The 20,633-nt window shown below is 36.9% G+C and overlaps 1 protein-coding gene across 1 annotated transcript in view; it reads right to left on the bottom strand.

Moving 5' to 3' along the window:
* The window catches only part of LOC104252052 (sodium channel protein type 5 subunit alpha), a 48,680-nt gene extending 34,839 nt beyond the window's left edge, over positions 1-13,841 (bottom strand). Inside the window, exons 1-8 of the mRNA XM_059818781.1 lie at positions 13,569-13,841; positions 12,021-12,139; positions 10,571-10,660; positions 9,386-9,514; positions 4,889-4,980; positions 2,613-2,867; positions 1,978-2,041; positions 1,236-1,380 (exon numbers count right to left, since the gene is read on the bottom strand). Of these exons, the coding sequence (XP_059674764.1) occupies positions 1,236-1,380; positions 1,978-2,041; positions 2,613-2,867; positions 4,889-4,980; positions 9,386-9,514; positions 10,571-10,660; positions 12,021-12,139; positions 13,569-13,841 (1,167 nt within the window). The remainder of the gene's footprint in view (positions 1-1,235; positions 1,381-1,977; positions 2,042-2,612; positions 2,868-4,888; positions 4,981-9,385; positions 9,515-10,570; positions 10,661-12,020; positions 12,140-13,568) is intronic.
* Positions 13,842-20,633: the final 6,792 nt, after the last annotated feature.

The raw sequence follows: 20,633 nt of genomic DNA, 5'->3' as shown, positions 1-20,633 counted from the left end.
CTCTACAATACAAAAGGTGAACATATGGCACTGTTTTCTTTAAACAATAGTAGGATCTACCTCTGGTCTAAGTTATACAGAAGGTCTAGAAATACATCTAGTCAGGAGTTCCTCTGGCCTTCAAGAAAATAAATTTTAGCTCTTAAAAACTTCTCTGTGATCATACAATGTTTTCTCCTTATGTAACACACCACCAAACATTCATAATGATGCCATGTACTGCAGAGAAGAATCAACAAAATCCATTCTTAAAATTAAATTAAATATCTCCCAGCAAATTGGGCAAATGATCATCAGCGTTTAAGTTATGAGAAGACAACTTCAGCTGTAAAGATATATAGAGGTGACTACAGAAGAAATGAATAAAACTCAGCAGTAAGGATGAAAGCTAGGATTATCTAAACAATGATGATAGATGCTATAATTAGTGAATCACAATATTTAGACTGATTGCTTATTCTTACATTTTTTTAAATGGCAGCAGAGGAGATGGCTCAAAATGAAGCTCTGGGACATTAAAAACTAAAAACCACATGACCTCCAAATGGCAAAAAGACGTTTCCATTTAAAAAAAATCTCAGTTAATAAAGGTTGCTGGAAAAAAGTTAAAGTGGACCATATGAAAGCTATACAACAACGCAGATGATAATACCCTTCTAGCAAAGGAACTGCATAGATGTAAGAGATCCAGAGAGTTCTCTAAGGGCAATTTTTGTATCATTTTTGTCAAAAAACAGAATTTAAAAGTTACATGCAACTTTCTGAATCAAAACACAAAGGCTCCAATTTTTTTAGTACCAGTTCTCAAAAAATATCTGAAATGAAAGTTTATATGTTGCGCCAAAAGGTTTGGTGAGGAATCAGGACTTAAAAGGAAGAGAAACAGAGTATGTAACAAGTCCTCATATCCCCCACAGCAGCAGTGAGCTCTCTAGCTGGATCTACTATACGCCCCAATCCTTTGGTAGTTACGTATTAACATTTAACCATTAATCACTGACCTAAGTGTCTTCTCCAACAAAGCTATGAGCGTTCACAGCAGGATTGCTCCCATCCAATGTCACTTGCAGAACGTGTTACAACTTAGTCACTTGAAGCTACTTCCTTAATATTTACGTTGATTTTAAAAGAAATTTGGTATCAGTAATGTTAAAACAGGCGCAGATTTGTCTAGTGGACATAAAGCTCTAAACTGCATGTCTAAAATCATTCTAGCAGGTAATAAAAGCACCTACTTGTCTGTAGAGACGTTCCCAGTAATCCTGTGTCATCAGACGGAATAAAGAAAGGAAGGCCCAGCCAAAATGATCAAAACTTGTATAACCAAAGTCAGGATTCTTCCCAGTCTTCTGGCAGCTATAGTTTTCTGGGCACTCTTTGCTAACCAGAAAAGAAACATTAAACAATACTTACTTGCAGTATTAGGTTGTACCTGAAAGCATCCAGTACACAACATCAGATATAGACTTGTTCCGCTTATGTGAAAGTCTGTTTCATTATTCCCCAACATAATTCTGCCAGAAGGGACGATTTATATCAGACAATCCTAGAAAGCCATTTGTCTAGTCAAAGAAACTAGACAGAAACTCTCTACTCATGTAGGATACATGCAAACAAATACATAGAGAGGGGAAAAAATGGAAATACGTTTACCTTTAAATAATTCACCAAGATGAGGAGAGGAGATTTTATTAATATATCACAACTCTTTACTGATCTGTTCCCCTCCTTTATATCATTCTACACTACCATTATATTATCAGTGTGTAGCAACAAAGCACATATATAATTGCCTGCATCCTAGTACTTTACTTCATTCTTTTTCTGATGTGAAATATCTGGGTTTTAATTTAATAACCCCCACACACACATTCCACCCTCCTGAAAAATCATCACCATTCCTTTAGGCCAAAAATAAAACTACAGTACATCTGCAGGAAAAAATAAGAAAGTACTAAAACTGTTTTCTTCACTTACTTAGGCTCTGAACTGAACCCACAGAGCAGTATTTCAGAAGATTTATTCATTCTGTAGCAGATATCTAATAAAAAAAAAAAATCAAGGAATCATAAAATCAGAAGTTGTCAGTTCCTACAGCACTCTGACAGTAAATCATACATTACTGCACTTTAAAAAACAGCCTGATGGACCAAATCCCTGTGAAAGACTCCTTTCACAACAAAGGGTTTATATTGGGCTGTTTCTCAGCAGATCTGTCGCTATGGCATTTTTTAAAAAAAAAAATTATTAACTGCACAACTCACAATCTAAGATTTTATTTAATTTCTGGTAAAAATAAGAATCTCTGTGAGAAGTAGGCAAAATCCCTAACAATACAGCTTAAGTGATGGAAAAAATAATTCTCTGTGCAGTACCCCTAAAATTAGGATCCCCATAGCGTATGCATAGGTAAAGAAGCAAATGCTTATAGGAAACTTAGTCCCTTCTATCCCACAGACCGCTAATCTTTCTCCAAACCCCACATTCATTAATCTCACATTCAGTTGTCCCAGACACTTCCTATTACTACTTGTGCAAATGGAAGGACATACCTTCTTGTGAGAAATACATGCAACTATATTTTAACATCTCTGTGAAAAAACACAACATACATAGGAAGACACACAGATTATGTAAAGGGAGAAACGAATAAAATTTACCTTCATCATTTGGTACATATATCTTGGCATCCTTACATAATGTGTCATTGTATGTAGTATTAGTGAGGACACATTTGGATGTTAAATTGCCCATAAAAAGCTGGAGGCCTATTAGGGCAAATATACTCAAGCAAAAAACAGTCAAAATCAACACATCACTAAGTTTCTTAACAGATTCAATAAGTGAATTTACGATGACTTTCAGACCTAGAAAAATAAGATTCAATAATATGCAAAATGAGAAGAGGAATGCATTCCCATATGACAATATACAACAGTTGCAAGTATGTTAAAAACAATCAGTGTAAATTGTTTTGTAACTTCAGAGTATTAAATGAGGTAAAATAAAGCATAGGAATGAGTAAAGTATTTTTACTTAAACTTCCTAATCGTAACTTATTTGGCTTTTACTTCTTTCTAACACTAATTTTGCTAAGTTGAAAATTCTAAATTAAGATGGCATCTAAGCAAAGTCTTAGGAGCTTTAATGAATATGGACAGATTTCTGTGCTTGATTAACATTAACCAAGTACTTCACATTGTGCCAAATACACATTACAATAAAGGATAGCTTCTGCTGACATCAGGGAATTCTGTTCTAGAAGATAATGCCTTACAGATGTCACCAGTTTAAAAGCAAAAGAACATTTATGACACTGTGAAGGGAACAAATATATGTTGGGGACCACACACCTGGAAAGCAGCTTGGCAGAAAAGGACCTGGGGATTCTGGTGGATTCTGGTGGACAAGAAGTTGAACGTGAGCTAGCAATGTGCCCTTGCTGCAAAGAAGGCAAATTGTACCCTGGGCTGCATAAGGCAAAATATTACCAGCAGGTCAGGGGAGGTGATCCTTCCCCTCCGCTCAGCACTGGTGGGGACACACCTGGAATACTGGGTCCAGTTCTGGGCTCCCCAGTACAAGAGAGACATGGACATACTGGAGAGAGTCCAGCAAAGGACCACAGAGATGATGAAGGGACTGGAGCACCTCTCCCATGAGGAAAAGCTGAGAGAGCTGGGACTGTTCACCCTGGAGCAGAGAAGGCTCAGGGGGGATCTCATCAATGTATATAAATATCAGAAGGGAGGGTGTGAAAAAGAGTCAGGCCCTTTTCAGTGGTACCCAGTGACAGGACCAGAGGCCATGGGCACAAATTGAAACAATGGAGGTTCCCTCTGAACATCAGGAAACACTTTTCTACTGTGAGGGTGACCGAGCACTGGCACAAGTTGCCCAGGGAGGTTGTGCAGCCTCCATCCTTGGAGATACTCAAAAGCTGTCTGGAGATGATCCTGGGCAACCAGCTCTAGGTAGCCCTTCTTAAACAGGGGCTGGACCAGGTGACCTCCAGAGGTCCCTTCCAACCTCAACCATTCTGTGATTCTGTGAAAATGGGTTATATATAAACTGAAGACCAATATTCTGCCAGAATAACTGAATTTGAAACATGACATAGGCAGAGAGTGATATCCAGGATTTTTCATAAGGTCTTTCATAAGAAAATATTAAAGCTACATTTAATTACAATTCCCCAGCAAAATCAGAAATATATTTGTAATTACATAGAAATGATAAAGTTAACATATATTATGACAATATAGTCATTTATAGATTTTCAAATAAGTTTTTGGAGTTAGATTCTGAAATCCATACTTTGGTATCCTAATTAGTGGCATGACTTAAAAAATATCAAATATCTGGACAGCATATGCAAAATACTGTTGATGAAAGTATTATGCTTAATCCAGATAGTGGCTGTGGTCAGTAAACAAACAAACGGAACTCTGAAATATTGTGAAGTCAGCATTCTGGGAAATAAACCATAGAATATTAAGCTAATGAAGTATAATGTGAAACCAGAAATACTGTGGTATAGCCATCATTATGTTAAGGCAACGTATTGAATAGGGTGTGCTGCTCAGGAAAGACAACAGGAAAAAGACAAAGACACTGGGCTAAGTAAAATTAAACATTAGTGATAGGATAGAAAAAGCAGAAAATAAAAAAATTTGCTTCCATCAAAATCATTTTGAGGAAAGATGATAAAAAATATTCTGTTAGGATGCTGCTGAGAGTTACTACAGGCTGCAAAACAGTCACACCTTGGGATCCTGTTAACCGTCACAAAAAGTGACCAGAAAACTGAAGACAAGAACAGGAGAGGAATTAGAAATAGCATACTGCTGAAGCGGAGAGAAAATTAGTAAGACGTGTTGTTCCTTACCTGGTATTACTGAAATAGCTTTCAAAGTCCTCAGTACTCTGAAAGTGCGAAGAGCTGAAACCTTGCCTGTACTTTTGCACATAGTAACATACCTATAAAATTAAATGACCATATAACTGAATGACAAAGATCTGGCTTTTGAGAGCATATGTATATTGAGCGCACGGTAACGAATAAGTTACAGAAACTAAATAGGTCAAATATGTCCTAAGGTAGATGTCTAAAGTTAGGAATCTAAGTCCATTTCTAGGTATTGATATAAAATAATGAGGCTTTTGATTAGTGCCTCTGAAAAGAATCACAGCAAGTTTTTACTTAGTGTGGATTTGGATGCTTAACTTTTGAAGTGTTTATTCATCAAAATGTCAAATAAATACAAAACCCTCTCATACCAAGGCTAATCTGATTTAGACCACATGTAAGTATATGTTGCAGCTATCTCAAAACTACACAATATATACTTAGGAGAAGGGAGTTGAGCAAAGCTAGGTTTACAGTATGTTAATTTTGTACCACAAGGCTGTCTTCCTAACTTTCATTTAACAGTCAGCTAAGAACTTGAGTATTGAAACTAGTTTGAACTTAATTGTTTCAACAATTTCAAAATTTCAGAAATTGAGGATATTAAGAGTTGCCTGTTCTATACAGCACTTTAACAGGTTACCCCACATTTTATAAGACTTCTTTCATGTCAGAATGGACATGAATGGTGACTCATCTTATGACAAGGTCGTAACTGGTAACAGAATTCCTTAAAATAAAAATTCTCAATTACAGAATCTGAGAAACATTGGTTGGAAAGGACCTCTGGAGGTGATCTAGGCAACCTCCCACTCAAAGCATGACTTTTGTCAGCAATATATCAGAACACTATGGCTTTGCCTAGCCTGTAAGATTAAATAATTCTCAAGTACCTTAAGGAATAACTGCACTTGAGTTAACTGTTGAGTTAATTTCCAAATACTTTTATTTTTTTTGTGGTGTGGTTTTTTGGGTTTTTTTTTTTTTTTGGTTTTTTTTTTTTTTTTTTTTTGTTTGGTTTGGGGTTTTTTTTGTGTGTGTGTGTAATGGTTGGACTTGATGATCTTACAGGTCTTTTCCAACCCTAGTGATTCTGTGATGCTGTGGTTCTTTGATTTATTGCATGATAGGACCCAAAAAAACAGAAGGAGATACTATATTGCAAAGTGCTTCTATCTGCTTGAACACAAACGAGTTAGGAGTATGGGTAGGGAAGTAGGACCACAAAATGAAATTGTTCATACAGCTGTTGGACTACTTGATAATTACTGATGATTAACAATGTGTAAACTCCTTAGTGGTTTATAGATTACCTATAAGAATACTTTGTTCATATACATATATATGTGTGTGATGACATCTGAGTACATAACCTATGATTTACAAATATGGGATAGTCAGGGATATGACAGTTGATGGCAGCCTTTGCTACAGAGCGCATGAGATGGTGGAGTTTGAGACCCCGAGAAAAGTAAGGAAGATGAACAGCAGAATGAAAATCTTGGACTTTTAGGACAGCAGATTTCAGCATGTTCAGGGATCTGAAACTGCCCCAAAGGGAAAAGTGGCCCCCAGAACAGCAGGTTAATCTTCAAGGGTATTTTCTTCAAAGCACAGGAACGATGCACTCTGCTCTGTAGAAAGTCAAGCAGATGTGGCAGAAAAGCAGCTTTTCTGAACAGGGAGCACCTGACTAATCTCATATTCAAAAAGAAAGTGTGCAGAAGGTTGAAGCAGAGAGAGCTCTGGGAAGGGATGCTAGGACATTGCCAAGCATGCAGGGATGAAGCAAGGAAAGACAAAGTTAAGCTGAAGCTGAAGCTAGCAAGGGATGTGAAGGGCAACAAGAAGGGCTACTCTAAGTCCATCAGCAGAGAAAAGATGACTAAGGAAACTGTGGGCCTGTTGTTCAAGCAGGCAGAGAACCTAGTGACAAAGGACATGCAAAAGCTGAAACTACTCAGTGCTGCCTTGATTTGTTTTTTACCAGTGAGGACTGCTCTCAGGCCTCCCAGGCCCCTGGGTCTGGTGTCAAAACCCATGGAAGTTAAAATATTAATCATTCATCTATGTGCTGTGATCAAAGGGACAAAATTCAGCTGGCAGCTGGTTACTAGTGGCATCCCTCACGGGTCAGTCTCGGGGCCAATATTGTTTAACAATTTCATTAACATCCTGAAGAACGGAATAGAGTTTGCCTTCAGCAAGTTCACAAATACTAAACTGGGAATGGGGGGAGCAGTCAATACACTGGGAGCAAGGCTGCTCTGCAGAGTGAGTTTGACAGACTGGAGTTATGAGCTGTAGAAACCCCATGAAGTCAGCAGAAGGAAAGGCAAAGTCCTGCACCTGAGTCAGCATGACCACAAGTAGGAGTTGAGGGCAGACTGGATAATGAGCAGCTTTGCAGAAAAGGACTTGGGGTCAGGGCAGACAAATTGAACATGAATGAGCAGAGCACCCTTGTGACAAGGAACGCCTATCACATATTGGGCTAGATTAGCATCAGTCTAGCTCATATGTTGAGGAGTCTAGCTCATACATTGAAGGAAGTGATTTCTGAGACTGAATCTGGAGTACTATGTCTAGCTTTGGGCTCTCCAGAGCAAGAAAGACATTTTATGTCCTGGAGCAGGTCCAATCAGGGCTCTAAGCAGGGCAGTAAGACAATTAGATGGTTAAATTGTTAGGCTGGATTGGATTTGCTGAGTTTGAAGAAGAGCAGGCTAATGGGGTGACAGAGCAGGAATCTTATTGCTGTCTTCAGCTGCGCAATGTAAGGGCTTAGAGAAGATGGAGCCAGGCTGTTCTTGGAAGCTCACCACGGAAGATGAGAGGCAGCAGATATAAGTTGCTACACGAGACATTCCAATTAGATATTTGGGAGAAAAAAACCACAATGTGGTTGGAATGGGTTGCCTAGGGAGATTGTTGATTCTCCATCCTTAGAGAAACTCAGAAATTGACTGGATAAGGTCCTGAGCAACCTAATCTAAATTAGTCCTGCTTTTAGCATGGAGGTGGACCACGTGATCTAAATCCAATCCAATTACTCTAAATCTAAATTAGTCTACACCTCCAATAAATTAGAACAAGACAACTGAAAACTATTCAGAAATGCTAAACGACAGAGATTTGCTTTGAAAGCTCTGAGACTGGGCATGAGTGAATCTGTTCACTGCTGCAAGTAAGACTATTTTGCTTTGGAGATTAACATTCTGTATTTGAGATGCAAATTCTGACTTGGTTTCTTCCTCACTTCTTGTCCATCTAGCTAGTTCATTTTGATATGAATTTTAAATTGACCACAGCAGTGATCCATCTGGCCTACCACCTTGTCTTCAAGAATGACCCACAACAGATGCTCACAGGGGAGTTTAGAATCCAGGTAGTGATGCTTCTGAGATTTAATTCTTCCAGCAAATCTATAGCTCAGGGACTTCCTGACCACGACATAGTATCTTTGTGTTAAATATAACCCTTAATGTGTTTTCATCCAGGATTTTGTCCAGAAGCCTTCTGAATGCAACTAAGTTTTTTGCGTCCACAACATCCTATGGGAATATGCCTACACGTAGTGTCAAAAACTACTCCCTTCTTTTTTATTCTGCCATCTGACAACTTCATTTGGTGCCTTTAGCTCTTGTTGTAGGAGAAAAAAATAAATTAATTATTCTCTTTTGGCTCTGTGTCAATCTTTAACCATGTTCCCGCTCTGTATTTTTTCATGAGAGATCTACTCTATCTAGTTTCTCATTATGTGGAATACAAGATATACACCTTCTCTGCATCTTTTTTTAATTCTGTCATCTTTTGAGATGTCAGGAGCAAAACTACATATAGTCCTGAAGAAAAATACAGGCCACACAGTGAAATAACTATGTGTTCTGCTTCTTACTTTATTTCTTACCCATAATATCCTTATTTTCTACTTCATCCTCTGACCATGATTGCACACTGGAGTGGTGTTTCCACAAGATTGTATATTTTAACTCCAACATTGTCTTCCCAACAAGTGAAAGCTATTTCAGAGCCCATAACTGTATGTGTAAAGCTAGGTCTGTTTTTCCTTCAGCATCACTTTACAATCCTGGGATTTCAACTGCTATTTATCACCACGTCATTCAACACCTTCTGACCCACTTTGGATCCTTCTCAAATGAGTTTCATCTGAACCAGAGTACAACTAAGACAATATAAAGAGGCATGCTTGGTTTTGGCTGTCTGTGCAATCGCTTCTTAACAAAATTTAAATATATGCTAAATTGAGAACAATCAAACAGTTCTAAGATGAGCTTTGCATTTAGGTCTTGCTTTATGATCTATGACTATTTTTCTCTTTGCAGATATGCAAAGGGTGATTCAAACACAGTAACTCTTAAGCAGGTAGGATGTAAAGAACTCCAGCAATACCAAATAGCACTTCTTCTGCATGTTTGTCCCTTGAGTGTAAAAGAACAAGTGAGTTTTACTTACGTTACGACAATAACGACAAGATCCAAGCAGTTCCATGGATCTCGAAGAAAGGTAAATTCATTCCAAACAAATCCTCTTGCTAATATTTTTATCAATATTTCACCAGTATATATGCCAGTAAAAAGATGTCTGAGAAGGAAAGTGTATATTAAAGTTATAGAAATAAAAATATTAATGAGATTGAGACACATTCAGGCACATTTCTACCTTTTCTATTATTTAGTTACTAGATGGAGATGAAGGTAGAAAATGTGAAGTAAAATAGGGCAGGTTATACTACTTGCAGAAACATCAAGATGCCTTCCTGAATTTTAGTAAGATATCCATGTAATATAATCAAAAATGTTCACATATATAAGCATACCATACTATTTCTGGATGAAGGACAGCTCACACTTCCTTATGAAAAATTCTTAAGACTGTGTTTATGTTCTAAAGCAGGCTGGAAAATTTCAAAGCCTTAACATTTTGGCAGAACGATAACAGCAAAGACTTATTTTAGCCTGTAAAGTTTGCACATTTTATACATTTATTCTGACAAATACCCTATAACTGAAAGAAATCCTACATAAAATTAAGCTACCATTATCGCCATGCCTACCCCAAAATAAGAGGAATTAAAATTATAGAACCTCAGAGGCCCCAGGCACATTTTCAAGATTTAATACCAGAACATTAACTCAAGTTACACTGGATACAGTGCACAAAAGGTAACAAGACATTCTAAATAGATATCTTCCTAATGTGAACAACTGAACCAAGGGCGTCCCCAGGAAACAGCAAGAAAGAATGGAATGAATCTTTATCCCTTTACACTTTTTGCATGAGCCAGCCATAACAGACATTCAGGTTATTGCCTTAGAACGAGAGATATTAAGTTAGAATCCTGCTGCACAGTCTCTCTAAAAGACTTAATCCTTAAAAGAAAAAATGGGGCAACCTTCTATGTTTCACCAGATGGCAAAATCAGTCAAAGTAGAGAAAAGGACATATGGTGTAAGCCTCCAAGAAAAGGCACTGAAGCTCCACAGAAGACTGTGTGATATGATAATCCTAAATCCTCCTCAGAGGTCTGCCTGAGGCTTTTCAAGCCCCAGAATTAGATCATCACATTATTTAATTTTTCAGTCCAGCATGTAAGTATCCTTAGAAAAAGAGTGAACGAATGACAACTGAGATACTTACTCAGTCCAGCCGAGTGCTTCTGGAAGTTTAGTTACAGCCATGGAAGCACAATTGAGTACCACAGTACATGTAATAAAGCCAACAAATAATGTGAATAATAAGTTAAGGAAAAAGTGCTATATTATAAAACAATGAAGTTCAGGAAAGTTGCTGATTTACACCCAAAAACCATACAGATATTCAAATAATTACTTTGGTTTTGAATACACTCAGGAATTTTCATGTGTTTTCCAAACAAAGTGATGTCAGATCAAACTTCTGCTCAGCTGGGTAAACTTCATGATTTAAAAATAACAATGAATTATCTGCATGTGGAGATAGTTTTAGATGTTACAACATTAGTGGGACATAATATGTTTGACAGAACAGATGAGGAACATAAATAAATGAAAAAAAATCCAAGTCCTCTGCTGTCCACTGTCATTTGAACTTCAGAAACCTCCATTTCTTCCCAGCAGGAGCATGGAATAAAGAGACAACATGACCACAACCCCATAATAACTAGGGTTTTTAAGCCTAGGAAAAACAGATGAAAAAGCTTAATTATCAATAACCAGTGTTCTTTGAAACTAGGAGTCCACATATACATTCTTACAAGAGACACCTATGCTCTGCAATGAGTTCAGAAAACTTTCTCATTTTATGTAGCAGGCAATGAAAACATACATAAGAAAAAACATCCTTTCATGAAAGTTCACTTGTCACCTAATAAAAGTGTGCGTTTTTTTTAAAACAAACATTGGCCTTAAATTTAGGGTTTATTTGAAACTGAACAGCAAATTTAGTAATTTCCAATAGCATGAGTACGCATTCAAAGTCAGCCATAAGTTCCCATAAAAGGACCTATTTCTACAGATTAATAATTCCAAATGAAAACAGATGTTTGGCAGAAAGAGCAGAAACTACACAGCCTATGGTTTTGCACCTGCGATCCTTGACATTTTTACATTCTTCAAACTACGTTTATGTTTTTGCAAAAATATAAAAAATGGGCGTTCTTCAGAACTTTCTAAACTTGAGTGTGAAATACGTTTCTTAGGATAACATCAGACTCTTTCAAGCAAAGCATTGCTGTAAATCACATCCTTCACGTTTCAATAACTAGGGAGTCACTGTCCTGGGTTTTTTTTTAGATTTAGCTTGTCACCACAAGAGAGATGTAGAAAAAGTTCTGGAAAAGGGCTAAAATATCATACAGTAGCCTCTAAATGTTGTTTCATAACAATATTTGCAAATCTGACTTTAAATATGACCTTTTTGACATTTTTACTTGTACCAACACCATGTAAATATCTTAGCTGTTGTAAAACAAGATTCAGTATAACTTTTTAAAAATCTCTATCACAGCCACATGAGCTTACATTTACATTAATATGAACAGAGGAACAGAACGACAGAAAATGATACAGTATATTTTAAAACTGAAATAAGGAATTCAATAAAAGGATATGAATGGATCAGTATTTTAATTGCTGCTTTTCTGACTGGATTGAAAGGACCAAATATACACAAGGCAGGCGTGGCAGTAAACCGGAAAATAGTCCTCCTTTTATTTATCACCATAAAAGTCTAGAAAAAAAAAGATTCATAGTATATGAAATGTTTTAATGAATCAAAATTTTCCCCAAAAATTAAATATTTAGGTTTTCAAATCTGCATCTAGAACTATATCTAACTGTAATTATGAGTAAAGCTTTCCTATATTCTTACTTGGAGCTGTGAACTGATGATACTACATTTCGAAAGAAAGACAGCAGCTATATAGCAGTTCATTATTGCCTGTGAAAAAGAAATAGTAATGGGAATGAATTTGAAGAGCAAGTGATCGCATTCACTTAGTCAAAGTAATTAAGAGATACTATTCTGGGACTGCAACAATGGTGTTAATAATACTCAAAAGTACCTTACTCCTGGATAGTTTTATAGGCTACAAAAGATTATTTACAAAATACATATTGTGTAGGATTGCCAGAATCCAGTCCAGTCAAAGCAAAAATTTTAATTTTTAAATATCTCTAAATTATCAAGTAACACTGTAAATTCCTTCTAAGCTACCCTATGGTCCATGCAGCTCAGTACTTTTGCTACATGAAGTAAAAATGAAATCTCTTAAATCAAAAACACAGTTCACTAACTTTTATATAAATTTCTTCAACTGAGTCAGCCTTAGTTTCTCTTCGTCAAGAATAACACTTTGATTACTTTGAGAAAAAAAATCTCTGGAAGAACAAAGCTTTCTGCATGTTCTCTAATTAAATTATTATATTGCAGTGATTTGCTGGTATACATAAAAGACAGCAACATAGGACTGGATGGAATCTTTTGCTCTTCAGGTCAAGTCCCCCTCAATAGTAAGCAATCATACAATAGACATTTCATTTAGAAGGGATTCCTAGAGCATCTACTTTACACGCTCCTATAGGCAACAATACAAACCACTTTGCAATAGCAAGGAGTATATGCAATATAAATATGGTACAATAAACAAAGGTGATGAGACATAAAATAACAGAAAATTAATTTACTATAATGAAAATATATGTTTGTGCTACACAGAGTACTGGAAGTATCTCAAACATGTCTCCCCTAATTTGTATAATATTTGTAATTCAGCAAAAACATCTGCAGTAAATCAGCAACTCCAGCGTGATCTACTGTTTGACAGGCACTGTTTATATAACAGTGAGTTCAGCCCCACAGACAACAAAACTGCTCTGCAAAAGAAAGCATCAGTTATCCCAGAACATGTTTCCTATCAAAGTGTATCTATTAAGTGTATCATGTTTTCATAATTAATTCAGATTGGTGACTGGAACTTAAAATACCTTTTCATTGCATAATGTGGAGCATACCTTAGCACTCCTGCCCCAAAAAATGCTAGTAATATTCAAAGATCTACAGAACAATCAAAACCAGCATCTCGTGAATAGAGCTTTTACTATCTCTTAAGAGTTCAGCAGACAAAATTAAATAAAAAAAAGCTTTTGAAAGTTTTAACCTTGTGATCACTGTAGTATGGATCAAAATCTTCCAGGGGTTCCCCAATGAGCTCCACAGGAAGATCCCCATACAGAGATGGCAGTTTTTTGCAAGTTTTCAGATCAAGCTGAGGAGTAAGTTTATCTTCTTCAACTCCTTGGTCCTTATTCTTCTGGTTAACTTTGGCTTGCTGCTTTTTTTTCTTAGCAATTCTTTCCTCGATTGTTGCCAAAGACTCAGGGGTGAAACGTCGAAAGCTGTTACTTTCTGATGGCCAAAACAAGGAATCCATTTTTCCTTCTATGTGGTTGTTTCCCGTGCTAGAAGTAACTTAAAAGAGAAAGCTGTTGACAATTAGAAAATAACAGAAATAATGCACAACTTAAAACTAATACCCATTTCTTATTTTTATTTCTTCCTTCTGTGAAAGAATGGAAGAAAGTATGAAATGGAATGGAATGGAATGGAATGGAATGGAATGGAATGGAATGGAATGGAATGGAACAGGACAGGACTATTTCAGTTGGAAGGGACCTACAACGATCATCTGGTCCAACTGCCTGACCAAGTTAAAGCATGTTATTAAGGGCACTGTTCAAATGCCTCTTAAACACTGACAGGCTCGGGGCATTGAACACCTCTCTAGGAAGCCTGTTCCAGTGTTTGACCACCCTCTCAGTGAAGAAATGCTTCCTAATGTCCAGTCTGAACCTCCCTGGCACAGCTTTGAACCATTCCTATATGTCCTATCACTGGATCGCAGGGAGAAGAGCTCAGCAGCTCCCTCTCCACTTCCCCTCCTCAGCAAGCTGTGGAGACCAATGAGGTCACCCCTTGGCCTCCTCTCCTCCAAATGAGACAAGCCCAAAGTCCTCAGCCGCTCCTCACAGGACATTCCTTCCAGCCCTTTCACCAGCTTTGTTGCCCTCCTCTGGATGCATTCAAGGACCTGAACATCCTTCTTAAACTGTGGGGCCCAGAACTGCACACAGCACTCAAGGTGAGGCCACACCAACACTGAACACAGCAGGATAATCCCCTCTTTTGACTGGTTGGTTATACTGTGTTTGACGCACCCCAGGATATAAAGCAAAACCAACTAGAAGCACATTGATTTAGAAGAAAGGGTAATGTAAATGAAAACCGACAAAGATCAACAATTGATTCTGGATTCACTCTGTATAATTCAGGTTGCATACTTTTTTCCTTTGCCTTTCCAGCTAGGAAGTGACAAAATCACATCTCTACCAGAACTTGAACAATCGTCTCATCATTTCTCTCTGTAGCAGCTTATAGTATCAGCAGCCTTGCACCTCAGTTACTGTACCTCTACTTCTTGCAAACAGAAGTTAGTTCCATGACTACCACCCCTGCAGCTTACATAGGATCCCAAAATGGTCTAATAGGGAAGGACCCTGAGGCTCATCAGATCCATCCCCTCCTCAAAGCATGGCCAACATTGAATTTGGCTCAAGGCTTTGTCCAGTTGAGCTCTGAGTGCATGCGAGGAGATATTTATGCCTTGTAGTAAAAACAACACAAGAAATGGCAGGTTTTACCTTACCGGTCTCGAGCTTTGCTCTCCTGATTCTCCTGATTTGTTAGTCATGCTTGTGCTTTGCTCTTCCTGTTCTTCAGATTCTTAACTCTTTCCCTTGTGCCGTTTAGGCTGAAAAGCTCTGCTCATAAGGCTTTTTTCTAATTTTGTTGAGTAGCAAACTGAGAATGCGGCCACAACTAAGGCTTTACCGTATGTGGTTTGATGAAAGAATATTTGCTTTGACACTAAATAACAAACTGTATTATAAACTTTTATAAACCAAGATGCAGTGTCTGGGAAACATCTGAGTTTCAAATAGAACTCCAGATTTTCTGGAGTTTTTATAAGACAGCTGTTGAAATTAATTCACCTTGACATGACTTACCACAAGTGTACAAAAGGTATGACGCATCACACTACAAAGCATAGAGTGCTGCTTGATATTATTTCACTAACATTGCTGACAATGAGTCCTGCATACTTTCACACCAAGACTTGGTAATAAAGAATGATTTAGTACACAGTTCTCAAAAAATTACAGTAACACCAGTGACAGAACTGGGATAGCAGCTAGGCTTAATTCTGCTTGTGACCACCCCTGTTCCATGTGCTTAGAAAAGCCAGGGACCTGCACTCCCGCAAAATAAACTTTACTAGGAGGTGATTTGACCACTGATCAACCCTCATGAAGCTCCATACTCACTGACTGTTATGCAGAATTTAAACAATCTAAAGACACCATAAAGCACTACTACAAACCAAATAATCACATAAATCTGGTATTGCCTTCCTCACAAGTGCATGTCAATAGGAAGATTAGCCTCTTGCAGAATTTTGCAGGTGCCTTAATGCTTTGTGGGTCTGCACTAGAGTGTCTGCTGTTTCTGGAGATCTTGGTTATGTCTATTTATTTAATAACTACTGTTTCCCACACATCAGAGGAAACAAATATAATTACTATTAAGTACTCAGATTTTGATCCAAGTCATTGACTTGCTTATTCATGCTGACAGGTATGGGTCAATTCTGCCTCCCATACCAGCCTCGGAAAAGGTAAATATGAGGAAGCAAATTCACCTTCTCACATATTCACAAATTCTTCTGGGGATTAGCAGACTACCTTCAAGGGTTTATTTTCAATTATTCTTCTCAAGTTTAAACTACTGACAAAGGGGAAGGGTGGCAAGGTAATGAGAAGCACTAAAGTGACTTAAGGCAAATCACTGTAAGTATTCAGTTACTAATGACTTCTGGCACGAATTTACCACATTACTTGTAGATCACAGCAATTTACTTGACTGCAGATCTCATCTACAAAAGATGAAGAAAATTTTGACCCGTTACAGGATGACTTGTCCTTTGTGACTCATGTCAAAACCAATTGCTCCCATCTAATAAACACTTTTGGTCACCAACGAGTCTTAAAACACTCTGCATTTTTGATTGCCCAAGGTCCAGCTGTGCTACTTCAGTTTTGTGAGCTCACATGTGGACCATGACAGAGAATCAATACTCTCTTGTAATTACAGCTCTCTTCTTTAAATGCATAGATATATTTCTTTAAAAAGAATATGCAATTGCCTGCAGCCAGAATGATTGTGCAATGATTTTATTTTGGTTTAGGGGATTTGGGTTTTGTTTTTTTCCTCCGCTGGGACTTTACAAGCAAGTTCAGATCTGATCAGGGACCACAACTCAGAGATCAAAATTTACCACGGTAACAAATTGAAAGGATATCATCAAAGAACTGTTACTTTGCAAAACCACACAGACCCATTTCCAATTGAAAGCTCAAAAGATAAAGTGAAAATCAACATGCTCTTTTTTTTTCTCCAATTTTTAATAATTCTAAGGAGATAAAATTAATCTTCAAAGCAGTTTTAAGGACAACAGAGAGACTGAGCTTTTAGGCAACTACATTGATTGTAATAAATGAAGCAAAGAAAATGGGTTTAGTAAATACAAACCTTGTTTTAGTATTAAGGATTTGGGAGCTGAATTTTCAAAAAATGAAGGCTGAATCTGTCAAAAGCAGTGATCAAGAGCAACAAAACCCTATGCATTCCCTTCAGCAGCAGTGACTAGAAGTCATAATTGAACAAACGTATTTGGACAATGTGAGAGGATTTCTTCGGAAGACCTGTACCAGCATTGTACTTGTGCTCACAAGGAACAACAGACTTTTTGGCCTTTCATCAACTGCCAAGCATTTATAGATTGTGACTTAGGTTAGGAAAAAGGAAGCTAAGAAGATGTGACTGAAAAAATCCTTGTGATACAGATAACTAAAAAATTCTGAAAAGACAGAGTGACTACTCAAAATTCCTGAAGCTCAGCTAACCTCAGCCACCTCATCATATGCTGCTGAACCAGCTGAATTTTAAGTCAAGACACTGAGGTAAAGTGTTACCCTTAGAAATAATTTCAGTCTTTTGATTGGATAGAAAAGTCTCCCTATTAATGATTCTGGGAGGGAAGCTACAGAACAAGTGTTCTCAGAAGTAAGCTAAAGTACTACTGAATGGGATTTCTTCTAGAACCTGGGAGAACAAACTTGGGTATGTAAATACAAGTTAGTGTGGAGAAATCCTAACAGTACACTACTTAAAGCATGCTGCTGAAGGCAAATACAATGCTAGAGTCCAGATCTGTTTTGGTATCTCTGGTCCTATAGTAGAGAGCAGTCCATCAGTTACAGATACAAATGCACTGGTGGGACCTTCAGTTACTAAAGGACCATTCTCTACAGGATCAAGGATACAAAAATATGTCTTCAAATTCACCTTTTAAAAAAAAAATTAAAATGGAAATTACTTATTTTTCTCATCTTGAGATGAACTGAATTCAGTATATATAGCTCGCCATGGTTTTAGGTTAGTCTAACTGGCTTAGGGCTGACTTTGGGTACTGTGAAAATGACACAGAAGCTTTTTATGTCAAAACCCAATGAATTCCAGATATACTGATGAAATTTACTGAACAAATGATCTGCAAAGTATTAGAAAGAGATAAACAACAAGTCATTAAATGAAACAGAGACATGGGCACTGCTAAAGTACAATTATCTATAAAAACGTCTTAAGATAAAAGCTGTCCTTTAGGACAATTTTCTCTAGAATAGCAAAGTACAGACAAAAATGAGTCTATTAATACAATGTTTCATAGACACAAATTACAAAATGCTCACTGGGGTAATGACTAATCACTAGAGATGATAACTAACAAATTTAAACTTTTAGAGTGAAAAACAAAATACAAATTCAAACCCTATATGCAAATCCTTAATTTGGTTCCATTTACATGCATTTCAGAACTTCTTTCAGCTCCCTAAAAGCATGTAGAGTTCCTTTTATATGCAGCAAGGTAACAACAATCAAAGTATTGACCATAAGATACTCAACGGTCCACAAGAGAGGAATTTAAACTAACAGAACTGCTCAGTAAAACACTACCAAAGTCAGTAAGGGGTGTTTTTTGAGGAGGAGTTTCCCAAGCAGGAAAACTAGTAGGAACATAAATAGAAAAATTTCCTTATTTGTGTTTCAATTTAGTTCTAGCATGTATTATAACCAATTCTGAGTCTCAAATTATTTCTATTCGCTCCCTTGTCAATAGCCACCCACTGAATATTTCCTGTGAGCACCTGGATCTGAAAAAATAAAGGGTAAACTATCTGTGTAGTTTGTTTTCAGTATGTATTTAGTAGATTCTTTCACATGGGAATAAAGAATAAAAATGTGTCCCTGTAGGATTTTGTTTAAAAGCACAAAATCAAGTAACTATATGCTTAACATAGGTTAAGAAGTATCTTAAAATTAATAAATAAATTAAAAGAATAAAACACATACCAATACTTATTATGAGATTCACGACCATAAGACAGGAATTATTAAAATCTATGCTCTAGTCAGAGACCTGTTTCTTTTTCAGTACTTATCCACAGTATTCTGAAAAATCTTGTTCTGACCAATCCGTGTATTTGTCAAAACTCATTTTAAGTGGGCATATGCAAAATCAAATTTTAATAAATTTTATACACAGTTCAGACAATGATAATAACAAAACATCCAGAACCAGATATTTTCAAGTAGTTCAGGAAGGAGTACTTAACCACACTGCAGTGCATACCTCACATACAATTTTGGTTCACAGAACAAGATGGCCTTTTCAGCTATATCAACAAAATCAGTACTTTTTTAGTACCTTAAAAATATACAAATATACAAATAACACATAGGCCAGATATACAGAAACATAAAGGTGTTATGGTTGGATACAGTCTGTAGATAAAGACATCTTCGTTGAGGTCCCGCATGTGAAAAAGGCACGTTAACTCCCATTCCAGTCAGTAGCTATCCAGTGGTATGTATAGTCAACCAAGGCTGTACAGATATTCAAATGATCAAAGGGAGACAGCTACTTCAAAATCATCTAAAACTCCCGTGACAACATTAACTAAATCTCCACTGACTGTAATGGGAGATTAAACACCTAGATCACAGACAGACAGCTGCATTTAGACATCTAAATATAGGTATTCATCTGGCATTGAATCATTCCATTTCTTCCACCTAGCACTTCGTCCCCCACTCTCTGCTTCCCACTCCCCACCCCACCGCAACAAAAACTGTGTTTGGATAAATATCTACCAGTGGGGGTCTTTTGGAGTTTTTCGTTTTTTTTTTTTAACAGATGTAATATAAAAAGTTATTTACAGTATCAATATAATAAAACCTATTCACTCATTACTTCCAAAATGTACGCAACAGACTAGACTGTGCATCACTTAAACATCCTGAAAAAAAATCACTCACCAGCATTTTTGTGAGAAAAACATTCCAGATTTGTGTAGGTAAAGAAATTCCACTATCTCAAGATAAGTATAACTCAGATTAGATAGTACTAAAGCCAATCTGGGGACTACTGTGCATAAGCCGATACAACAAAACAACAAGACAAAAAGTAGTTAGTAATTAAGATGAGAAATATATTAATGTTTAGTAAAATGTTATACTAAAGAAAGAGCTGCATGTTTACAGCAATATAGTAGTTCTACATTAAAGGCACATAATGTAGCCTGTATATAAAATAAAACCACATCTAAGACTTAAAAGCCTGTGTGCACGTATTTTTTAAATATATATCTACACACATGGATACATATATCCCTGAATATTTTGATCAAACATACATAGATTTAAATTAAGAAAATTAGCAATTGAAAATTCTCATTATACAAATATTTAGCAAAACCAAAATACTTACAACATCCTTTTCAAAATAAAAAACCTTCACACAGGTTTCTTCAGCTAATTTCATCTAGCTTGTACCTTCAAAGAGAAAGAAAGTCGTCTTTTTCTCACTTTCACCATTCCGTTCAAAAGAACATCCTACCTACCTAGCTAGCTCCCATGCAGAAAGTTTTCTTTTGTATTGGGATGCCTGGGGGAGGGATGGAGGGAGGAGCTTGGTTGCTCTTCTGACAGCAATAAATGAAACTTTGTGATCTCACTGGGAACACTGTAAAAAAGGAAAAAGTGTATG

Source organism: Gavia stellata, chromosome 6 (genome assembly GCF_030936135.1).
Source record: "Gavia stellata isolate bGavSte3 chromosome 6, bGavSte3.hap2, whole genome shotgun sequence".
Lineage (NCBI taxonomy): Eukaryota > Metazoa > Chordata > Aves > Gaviiformes > Gaviidae > Gavia > Gavia stellata.
The sequence above is the reverse complement of the archived record's forward strand: the minus strand, read 5'-3'. Positions and strand labels throughout refer to the sequence as shown.